Source organism: Microcaecilia unicolor, chromosome 6 (assembly GCF_901765095.1).
Source record: "Microcaecilia unicolor chromosome 6, aMicUni1.1, whole genome shotgun sequence".
Classification (NCBI taxonomy): domain Eukaryota; kingdom Metazoa; phylum Chordata; class Amphibia; order Gymnophiona; family Siphonopidae; genus Microcaecilia; species Microcaecilia unicolor.
Genome location: NC_044036.1, coordinates 314,545,627 through 314,557,640, shown reverse-complemented (window position 1 = coordinate 314,557,640; position 12,014 = coordinate 314,545,627). Strand labels below are relative to the sequence as shown.

Genomic DNA, 12,014 nt, shown 5'->3' with positions numbered 1-12,014 from the left:
TATTCCATTGACCCATATCGAGGCGCTTGGGTTGGCATATAAGGTTTGAATTGCCTCGATAAACCTGCCGGAAAAGCCATAGCTTTCCAACGTGTCAAAAAGAAATGTCCAATGCACCTTATCAAAGGCCTTTTCAGCATCAAAGCTGACTAGCAGAGACGCCAGACCCTTGCGTTCCCCATACTCTAATGATGCTAAGATCGCCCTCAAATTTTTGCTTACCGCTCGTCCCCCCACAAAGCCCACTTGGCTCTCGTGTACCAGCCGGGGCAGAATTCTTGCCAATCTATTTGCCAATATTTTTGCCATCAACTTAGTGTCATAGTTTAACAGAGATATGGGCCGATATGATGTTGGCTCCAATGTATCCCTCCCCGGTTTGGGTAATACTATAATTTGTGCTCTATTCAGGTCAAGCGGCATAGCTTTCTGATCTATCATCTGATTTAAAAATTTAGATAGATCCGGAACAATAACCTCCCCCATCATTTTGTAAAATTCAGCCCTTAACCCGTCCGGGCCTGGGGCCTTTAACAAGGGGCTCTGCGTTATGACCATATGCACCTCATCTTCCGTAAATGGTTGATTCAATTGTTCTCGCTCTCGTTGGGTAAGCTTAGGGAAATTGAGGTTATTTAGGTACATCTGGCTCCCCAGACCCTCGTCCTCTGGGGGGGCGTAAAGATCTTTATAGAAGGTCTGAAAAATATTACAGATATCCCTGTCTGCGGTTTTAAGACCTCCTCCCGTCCCTCGAAGGGCTAGAATATGTTTGGCACCCCCTTTTTGTTTGAGAAGCTTGGCCAGTAGTTTGCCTGCTTTGTTACCGTGCTTATAAAGCATGTATCTATAATATATGTGCGACTTGCGTGCTCGCCTATGCAAGAGTTCGTTCAGTGCTGATTGTAGATCCAGCACCTGCTGTTTGGCCTCTGCCGTATGTGTGTCTCCAAACCTCATCCTCGCACGACAAAGCTGTGCACTTAATCGCAGTATCTGCCTATCCCTGGTAACCCGAACATAGTGCACGTGGCTAATAATTTCCCCCCGGAGCACAGCCTTTGCGGCTTCCCAGAATAAGACCGGGTCTGTCTGATGTTCATGATTCTGTGTCGTGTATTCCACCCAGCTAGCCTGCAAGCGCCCTTTTAGTATGGGGTTCCGTATAGAACTCTATGGGGAATTGCCATCTTCTGTCTCTTCGAGCCTGGCCACGTGGCTTCCACTCCATATAAACCCATGCATGATCAGATATCACATATGGCCCTATCTCTGCCTTTACAATTTCCCCAAACATCTGACTGGAAACCAAAATATAGTCAATACGCGACTGTGTTGAATGAGCCCGTGACATATGCGTGTAATCCCTCATACCCGGATGAAGTACCCTCCAGACATCCGTCAGGTCTAATAACTGGCTCATCTTCAGTAGACCTCTATTATTATGATATGTCGCGGAGTTGCTTGGGACTGATTTGTCTAGTGAGGGATCCCAAACTGCATTAAAATCGCCCCCTATTATGAGTTCAGTGTGCGGCTGCTTAAGGAGGAAGTTAGTTATCGTTTGGAAAAATTTTTTGTCGTAGTTGTTAGGGGCATAGATATTACCAATAAGTACTTTTTGCATACCTACCGTGGCCTCTAATAAAACATATCTTCCCAAGGCATCTACTAAGAGAGGGCGTATCTCCAGTGCTACACCTTTACGGATCAGAATGGCCACTCCACCTTTTTTCCCCTGTGCATGCGCCGCTACACACTTATCTACCCACCACGTATTAAGTTTGACATGCTCTGCCTGCGACAAATGCGTCTCTTGTATCAATGCTATGTCTATGTGATGTCTATTTAATTGCTGCAAGATCTTGGATCTTTTAATAGGTGAATTTATCCCCCCTACATTCCAAGTTACAATGTTCACCATACCTCAAAATTAACCAAAATGGCATATATTGCAGAAAACTGCGATAATTGTGGGAGGGGACATCCCAGCCTCTGTCTCCCCCCCGTTCGCTCTCCACCAGCTACTCGTTGGCCAGCCTCCGTAACATGCATCCCCAGCCAGACTTTTTCCATCGTCAGTGCCCGCTTACCTATCTGACTCCCATCCAGCCAAGCATACAAAGGGACCTGCCTAACCGCGATTACTCCCGACTCCCAAAGGCCTAGCTTCAATCTCACCCCTTCCCTTCCCGCTCCTTCCCTCCCCCCCCTCCCCATCCCCGTTCCCCCCCTCCCACTCCCCGAACCCTTAGAACCGGACCCACTTGCTGGGACCATAACTTCCTACGTCTCTCCCTCCTCCCCCCAGAACCTCCGGGCAGGCTCCAACTATTCTCCAAACCAAGGCTTAATACCACCCACTTGTTATTTCTTCTATTAAACATTCCTGTGTAAGTCTGAACCTATTAACTTACAAACTCATATAACTTTAACCTTTAAACATATCCCATAACATTCCTCATTAGATCAGTTCTTACGCCCGTGGGCGCCCGTTGATATACCAACTCTCCAGATCATCCTCTATTCATGCTCTGGTCTGCCTTCCTCTGCTGGCAGCTCCACTCCTTTTTCAGCCGTCCTCTGGTCTATCCATTTCTAGCTGCTTTAAAAGTTCTTGGGCGGCTGCTGCAGTCTCATATATCTTAGTGGTACCTTTATAGGTGACCCGCAGCTTTGCAGGGTATTGCAGCGCAAATCTTATTTTCCTCTGAAACAGCTTAGAACATAATTCCGAAAATTGGCGCCGTTTTGCTGCTACGCCGGCGGAGTAGTCCTGAAAACATCTAATTGTCACTCCTTCATAGATCAGAGGGTTCCCGGTTCTGAACCGCTGTAAGATCTCTTGCTTTTGGGCATAGTCCAAAAATCTCAGGATGATTACTCTTGGCCTGCCAGCTCCTGCACTCTTCTGACCCAGCCGATGGGCTCTCTCAATGCGAATCGGTCCTAACGTTTCTGGGAGTTGTAGTTCTTTACATATCCAGGTAGCTAAGAAAGTCTCCAGGCCCCGTTCCGGGATACTCTCCGGGAGCCCTACCAGACGTACATTGTTCCTTCTCGACCTGTTTTCCAGGTCCTCCACTTTATTTTCCAGCGCCCGCAACTGATCTTGTATCTGGCTTTGTGACCCTTCGACCACTGCAACGCGGTCTTCCACTTCCGAGACTCGCGATTGAAAGGCCACACAGTCTTTTGACAGCTCCATAAGCTGCGTCTGTACGCGCTCTAATTTAGCGTCAATCGGGGCTAACCGGCGATCCAGTAGGTCCTCCATCACTGTTCTCATTTCTGCTGTAATTTCGGCTATCCATGCCGATGAGACCGACGATCCGGGCGGGCTTGCGGGCGGCGCCATTTTGTCCTCTCCTACCCTGCCACGGAGTCTGTCTTTCGGGGCGGATTTCGCCGCCATTTCAATGTCAGGCAAGACAAAGAGGAAATCGCCCGAACTGTAGCTCTTTCTTCCGCGAACCCCGGAGAGTTGTAGTCAAATTTATATGTTTTTCACGGCTCTTGGGGGGAGATAGGAGCCGGAGAGATTTCCCTTTCAACCTCTCGCGGTCATGACGTCACCGGAAGTCCTCTGATATTTTTTTAAAGGTAGGGGGAGCTGGTTGGACGGAGGAGGGTGGGCACTGGGGGGGGTGTCGATGCGCCAAGGGGGGGAGCTGGCAGGGAGCACCCCCCCAAGCTGACACCTGGGGCGGACTGCCCCTCCTGCCCCCCCCCCTTGCTACGCCACTGGCTGGAAGTATTCAAACTTTGACTGAGTTCACGCATGGGTTCTAGGCTGGGACTATGTCCGTTGCGGGAGTAATTCCTGAAACGACGACACAGCCAAAGCAGCTGCTGCAGAGATTTGAGTTCTGGACCTGTGCATGAAATCATCCCACTTCAATGTGGTGGTCCTGTGATGGTCCTGATTTGTCTTGGGTTTCTTTGACTTTTCTTTTTTTTAGCCTTCTCTCTCCCTCTAATTTTTGTCTTAATATTTTTTCTTTATTTCTTTTTTGTTAACTGCAGAGAAGGGGAAGCTGTGACTATGTTCTGGATACATAGAAAAGGGACACATGAGGGGGTAGAACCTTACTGAGCACAGGAATACCCACGCGTGCTCAAGGCAAACCAAAAGGGCTACAGGAGAGCTTCTGCTCACTGAATCCATTGGAAGACATCACCATATAATGTGCCTGCTTTGTGGACCTCAGTGGGTGGTGGTAAGGGCTCCCCCCCCCCCCCAAAATGGCCGCACGGCAAGTACTTTATTTCCTGTAGGAAAGCGAGACTTCCCTTTTATCAGCTGCGGTAAAAGGGGGCCTCGGTGCGTGGATATAACATGCACCGACGCCAGCACCGGCCCCCTTTTGCCACAGCTTGGTAAAAGGGGCCCTAAATAAGTTGAGGCATTCCTATAGATCTATGTGGATGGAGATGCCACAGTATAACCAACTTCCAAGTCAAATAGCTGAGATATAGCAGGAAGATGCAGGAGACGGAACGCATAGGCATTACCTATTTGTGGTTTTAATTAAATGGCTAACAACAGCATCTCCCCCTGCTCCCTAAAATTCACAAGAAAGAAGCCCAAAGAGTAGGGTAGATTGGCACTTCCAAAGAAAACCAAGGGAGACACTCCCTCAAAAGAATGGGCCCCTTTTACCAAGCTCAGCAGAAGTAGGAGTTGTCGAAGTGATCACATCACCAAATGTGCAGTTCAGGGGGAGGTGCCAAAGCTGTACAATGATGGGCAATGCATTTAACTGAAGCCATTTATATATCATACCATCATACCAATAGGATTTATGTGCAGAATATATATTTGGTATTTTCACTTCTAGCGCACATAATAATAATAATTGTGTGTGTGTGTGTGAGAGAGAGAGAGAGAGACACACACACCAAATTTTCAGGACATGTTAGAAGACAAGACCATTTCAACACAGGTGTTTTCCCCCTCTTGAACTACATGGAATGCGGGACCTGAGGCAGCATGGCTTCACTAGTGGCAGGTTGTGTCAGATGAATCTGTCTTCTTCGACTGGGTGACCAAACAGTTGGATGTGGGAGGGGCGCCTGATGTGATATACTTGGATTTCAGCAAAGCCTTTGACACGGTTCAGCACAGGCGACTGATAAATAAATTGAGTGCCCTCGGTGCGGGACCTAGAGTAACTGATTGGGTAAAAAATTGGTTGAATGGTAGGAGACAGAGAGAGGGTGGTGGTAAATGGAGCTTGCTCTGAAGAAAAGGAGGTCGTCACTGGAGTACCGCAGGGATTGGTCCTCGGCCGGCTTTTTTATCATCTTTGTGAGCGATATTGCGGAAGGGCTGCCTGGTAAGGTTTGTCTCTTTGCGGATGATACTAAACTCTGCAACAGGGTGGACACCCTGGAGGGTGTGAATGACATGAGGAAGAACCTAGCGAAGCTAGAGGAATGGACCGATATTTGGCAACTAAGGTTTAATCCCAAAAAATGCAGGGTCATGCACTTGGGTCGCAAAAATCCGAGGTAACGGTACAGTATAGGGGGTGTAGTGCTTCAGTGTGTGAAGGAAGAGCGGGACTTAGGGGTGATTGTGTCTGACGACCTTAAAGCTTTCAAACAGGTAGAAAAAGCGATGGCCAAAGCCAGAAGGATGCTTGGGCGCATAAAGAGAGGCATGACCAGCAGGAAAAAGGAGGTGATAGTGCCGTTGTATAAGTCTCTGGTGAGGCTTCGTTTGGAGTACTGCATGCAGTTCTGGAGACTGCACCTACGGAAAGATATAAACAGGATGGAGTCGGTCCAGAGGGCGGCTACGAAATTAGTAAGCGGTCTTGAATACAAAATTTATAGTGACAGGCTTATGAACCTCAACATGTATACGTTGGAAGAGAGGAGACATGATAGAGATGTTTAAATATCTTAAGGGCATTTATGTACAGGAAGAGAGCCTTTTTCAAATGAAGGAGAGCTCTGGAATGAGGGAACATATGACAAAGATAAGAGGGAATAGGCTTAGGAGTAACCTGAGGAAGTATTATTTCACAGAAAAAGTGGTGGAGGCGTGGAATGGCCTCCCGGTGGAGGTGGTGGAGTCGAGGACTGTTCCAGAATTTTAAAAGGCATGGGATAAGCATGTGGGATCGCTTAGGAACAGGAAGAATTAGGGGTTACAGAGGATGGGCAGACTGGATGGGTCATATGGCCTTTATCTGCCGTCATGTTTCTATGTTTCTATTCCACCAATGCCTAAGAGCCAACCTCATCAGTGATGTCACAATGGCTCAATTGTCCTATTCTTGGCTTACTTTCCCCCCTTAGTGTGAAGAGTTTCTCTCTCTGGTAACCAGAGCTCATATTGTGATGTCATAATGGGAATAGGCTTAGGAATAACCTAAGGAAGTATTATTTCACAGAAAGGGTGGTGGAGGCGTGGAATGGCCTCCCGGTGGAGGTGGTGGAGTCGAGGACTGTTCCAGAGTTTAAAAAGGCATGGGATAAGCATGTGGGATCGCTTAGGAACAGGAAGAATTAGGGGTTACAGAGGATGGGCAGACTGGATGGGTCATATGGCCTTTATCTGCCGTCATGTTTCTATACATATTTGTGAGCACCAATCAAATAAGTGACCACCAGTCTATTTCGGAATTCAGTCCATAGGGGTGTAAAGCACGAAGTTTGATTGGTGCTCACAAATATGACGTGAGCCTATCAAAAAGTGGCGTTTTTCAATCAGCTGTGGTCTATTTAAATCGCTGGGGCTAATGAAGACGCCGCAGCCATTTTGTTTATATGACTCAATGAAGCTTTAAATGGTATATCACAGTGAATTTATCTTTGGAAATAGTTATCTGTGGTGAACGGGACTCTTTACATTTTGCTGATGTACGTTTTCTTTTTTCAGTAAACCTCTTCCCTGAAGAAGACCTCCGAAACCTGGCCAAGTCGGTAGAGGTTTATTTTGGAGATATAATGCTGCTTTAAGTTTCGTCAAAAGCTAAGTTATATTACTTTATTATTTTTTCTGGAAAAAGATTTAAAAATTAAGTTTAAATAAGTAAGAAATTAGGAGAAAACGGGTTGATCAATGACGAGGTGAACAGCTCCATCAGTATAACTGAAAAGTTTCTTTAGATGGCTCTCTGCTGTTATGAATTCTGAAGATCCCCGCGTACCACAATATGAAGAAGTTAATAATGAATACACTGTGAAAAGACTATATATAATTTTCTAGTGTCATGTTTCTATATGCACAAACACGTGTGTACACATCACTGAAAGCAGGCTTTATTAGTTTCTGGATGAAACCTTTTGGCTTCCAATCTAACTAAAAATGGAATTTGGAATTTAGAATTGCCTCATGGTCATTGCCACAGATCACAAAAGAGGCAGAACAGTTGTTTACATATATGATATTATCATGGAGGGCTGACCTCAAGTCTTCTTTCACAGTTTCAGACAGCACAGGAGATGAAGCCCTGGTTCACATGTGCATCTACTCTTGAATTGCTAATGCCAATTTTTTATTGATAAAATCCTAGAATACTTTGAAACAGCTGTTGAAAAACCAGGGCTGACTCTTTTGTTCCTTCTGATCTGGAGCCGGATGACCACCTTGGAGGACTCACTAGAGCAGGTTTTCTGACTTGCCAGGTTCTACTTGTTTCACAGATCCCATATCATCATTGTGCGATGAGCAGATATGGGTTCAACCAATTTTGGCTTGTTTCAAAATCAATATCACTAACATACATCAGTAGGTACGTTGCTGAAAATTATAAATTAGCACAAAACTCTTACAGCAATACCACCTCTGAAGAAAACTAGAATCTGTTTATATTTTTCTAATATATATCCTGCCTAACACTGAGCAGTTTACAATGATTATTATTATTAATTACATTTGTACCCCGCGCTTTCCCACACATAGCAGGTTCAATGCAGCTTACATAGTAAATAGAATTACAAAGTCTTGAAGGAGAATGTCACAAGTTGTAGTAAACATAGTAGTAGTGGGGTTTTGAGGATATGTAAATTGAGCATGGAGAGGTAAACAAAGATAGGATGAGCAAAAGGAGAAGAGATTGAGAGGGGTAAGGAGTAGGAAGGATGGAGAGGAAGAGATTGAAGAATGAGCATAAGGAGATTGTGAGACATGGTTAAAGGTATAATAATCATCAGGGCAGGAATCATGTGGATGGGCTTAAAAAGTTAAGTTGGGTCATTAGGGTAAGCTTTCTTGAAGAGATGGGTCTTCAACATTTTTCTGAATGGTAGATGGTCGTTGATTGTTTAGATGGATCTTGGCAGAGTGTTCCAAAGCTGGCTGCCCAAAAAGGAGAAACTGGATGCATAAGAGGTCTTGTATTTAATACCTTTGCAGTTGGGAAGGTGTAAATTGAGGTAAGTACGAGAAGACGATGATCTATTTCTGGTTGGGAGGTAAATGAGGTTATTCATGTAGTTAGGGGATTCTCCATATATGATCTTATGAATCAGAGTGTGGACTTTAAATTTATTCTTTCTCTGATGGGGAGCCAATGAAGCTTCTCTCGAAGAGGTGTTGCGCTATTGAATCTTGACTTGCCAAGGATAAATCCGGCTGCCGTATTTTGGGTAGTCTGAAGTTTCTTCAGGATTAGGGTCTTACATCCTAAGAAAACACTATTGCAGTAATCTGCGTGCGTGAGTACTGTGGATTGTACTAGGTCCCGAAAGGTGTCCAGGGGAAGGTATGATTTCACTCGTTTCAAAATCCACATCATATTAAACATTTTTTTGTGTGATGAATGTAGCATGGTTTTCGAATGATAAATGGTTAATAAAATAAAAATAAAAACATACATAATATAAAGTAATAAGATAGAGTTAAAAATGGTGACTGAATTTAAAAATGCACGAGATAGACACAGGAGATACCTAAATACAAAGAGGATGGACACACAACATGGTCATTGAGGTGTTATCTTGGGCAGGATTAGTGGGAACTGAGGCCAATGCCAGACAGACTTCTACGGTCTGTGTCCCGCATATGGCAAAAGACAGGTGAAGCTTCGGCAGCTCCAATGTTGAAGTTCACTTTATTGCCACGTGCTTTGCAGCTCAGGGGAGGGAGGTACATCGTGACTAGTAAGTTGGATGCTCTGTCAGCCATAGTTGGAGTCTTGGTTATAACCACATATCATCCCCATCATGCTTGGCTGCCTATATGGTTGGCCTGGTGGTGACTTGACAGCCAGCATTTAAGCATGGGTGACTGGGTAGGGCCCACACAGTGGCAGGTACAGTTCTGGCCACCCTGTTGGGCAGAATGGATTGTGCTGGTCTTTATCTGCTGTCATTGACCTGTGTTACTGTATCTATGAAAAACCATCATCAGCCAAAAAAAGTCTGAACAGGAAATCTGCATCATTAATACACCTCAACATTTAGGTATTAACGATCTAAAACAAAGATCTAGTATCCCAGGTGCTGAAGGGACCTAAGTGGTCTCAAACGTACATACATTATGTCATCTCTGGCCCTTTTTTGTACCTTGGTTTAAAATGTATTATAAACAAAGAAGAATCAGTGTCACACAATAAGTAGGAATACAACTTTATGCTTTAACCCAGGTCTGCAATAAGATGTAGTGAAAGATGGGAACTTGCGGGGGGGAGTCAATCGCTATTCACTATATTTGTTTATTAAAATTACAGTTGAAATACTATATACAAATTTCTAATAAAAACTGTTTAAAATGTGCACATTAGTACAGATTATACTCAAATTTCAAGTTAACTTCTTTGTCCCAAGGGGGGGGGGGGGGGGGGAGTCGAGTGGCATCAAATTGGTATCTTGCTTTGGGTGCTGAAATGTCTCCCTTTAATGACAACCCTGCCAACCACTGGACCAGCCCCAGAGCAACTGATCAAAATAATAATTATATTCATATATAAATATTTGACCTTTGCAAACGTCAAGAAATGGGAACCTTACCTTGGAAATACCATCTGCATTCAACTCTATCTTCCTCTTCATCTGCATCATATGCCACAGTTCACCCACTGGAGACCCAGATGGGACTTCCTTGCTTCTCTCCAACAAGTCTGCCGCGGTCGGCCACTTATTCAAAGCATCAATCTGTTTGGCAATGTCACTGATCTTCCTATCCAGCTGCTCATAGCCAATTGGCACCCTGATAAGCTCTCCAGCCTCCACTTTGTCCTCCTCCTTTACCTGGGATGGCACGGATATGAGAGGTTTAATGAAGTCTTTCTCATCCTCAGAGATCTCCGTCTTGACATCTTGTATTTTGAGGTGCCGGATGATGGCATGGATCAAGGCATGGAGGGCGTTAAAATTCACAACCCCGAGTTCTGGGGTGCCGATGGAAAGGTTTGCCAACTCATTCAGAGTAACCATACAAGGCATTGCCCCCCTTTTTCCTCACAACGTCAGCTTTGCATCTAAATTCCAATTATTGGTCTAGGATAAAGACTTTTATCAACCTACCTTATACCAATATAGCTCTTTAATTCTGAAATTATTCTTATTCAAAGTTCTAGCCTCCTTTCCCAAATCTTATCAACTCCATTCTCACATTTTACACCACGCTTCTTTAAAAAAATATATTTTTATCTTTCCTTATTTCCCTTTTTCCAGTGATTAATAACAATTAAGTTCTCAAATTCCTAATCCATCCTTGCATCACCCATGCCTAGCGCGCAAATGCTGCTGCCCGCTAAGCCGCTCCTTAGATTCTACAGGGCTTTGTTCCTCCTTAGCCCCGCCTTCTATTCTTTATACAATTGACTGAACGTGAGCGCCTTTCTTTCTGATTGGCTGCGGAATTTGTCACGCTTCCATTGTTTTCCCTATCTCCCCTCCCCACCAGGTATTACAAGATCTCAAGCGTTTGTGGTTGCTAAGCAACAGACACAGTGCCAATTCCCGTTCTATGGTAGCGCAGCGCTTTGGAAAGTAGTTCTTTGAAGATCTTGGCGCAGCTTGAAAAAAAAAATTCGAAAATTAGGCTGCCGTGCAGGAGCTTAGGATAACTAAACGTTTCACTATAACTTTAGAAGTTGTGGTCAATGGCTGTCGATCTAGAGTTTCAACGGGCAGGCTGTGCTAGTGTGCTTACAATAGGCCACTGGGCGACGCACCGCTCTCCAGGGAACACGTGGGTTGACAATGCACTGCCGGGCTGAGGCAAGCGTCCTTATCGCTAGGGACTGGCAAGATACTGTGCGTTCCCCATCACCCAGCCAGACTTGAACTTGTTGCATGCCACCTTCTTATGATTTTGTTTTCCAGATCTTGTGCAGCATGATGATAGTTTCCGGAATTAAAACCACCTTTCCTAATAATGCCTTTGATCTCATTGATTTCATACAGGCTAGGATAATAGTATAACATTTCTTTTAACCATCCCACTCCTCCACTCATTATTTTATAAACTTGTATCCTACCCTTTCCATATTTGACAAAGTTGAAGATGGTGCAAGTCTTCTACCCAGTGTGCAAAGCTGTATTGAGCTCTCTTAGCTGTCAAAGGGGGAGAAGAGCAGTCTTAAGATCAGAGTCATAAAAATTAGTTCAAATTCCAAAAGCCTTGAAAACCAGGTACGACCACCTAAACTTCTGGGAAAAAAAAAAAAAACTAAAAGCTAACCTGTTTAAAAAGGCATACCCTACCAATCCATCATAAATGCCTGATCTCTAATGGACATAACACAACTCTTCCGTTGTACGATTCCCAAATGTGGCTGTGAATGAAAGGGATATGGGACTTGATATACCGCCTTTCTGAGGTTTTTGCAACTACATTCAAAGCGGTTTACATATAGTCAGGTACTTATTTTGTACCAGGGGCAATGGAGGGTTAAGTGACTTGCCCAGAGTCACAAGGAGCTGCATGAACTTTATCTTACCACATCATCACTTTACATTTGTTTACACCAGAGTCTGCAAACGCCTCTCTGGTACTATGTAAGCCACATTGAGCCTACAAATAGGTGGGGAAATGTGGGATACAAATATAA

At 44.6% G+C, this 12,014-nt stretch overlaps 1 protein-coding gene across 1 annotated transcript in view; it reads right to left on the bottom strand.

The window, feature by feature from the left end:
- Positions 1-10,670, bottom strand: part of QRICH2 (glutamine rich 2) — a 148,096-nt gene extending 137,426 nt beyond the window's left edge. The window contains 1 exon segment of the mRNA XM_030208204.1: positions 9,967-10,670. Within this exon segment, the coding sequence (XP_030064064.1) occupies positions 9,967-10,401 (435 nt within the window). The 5' untranslated portion in view covers positions 10,402-10,670.
- Positions 10,671-12,014: the final 1,344 nt, after the last annotated feature.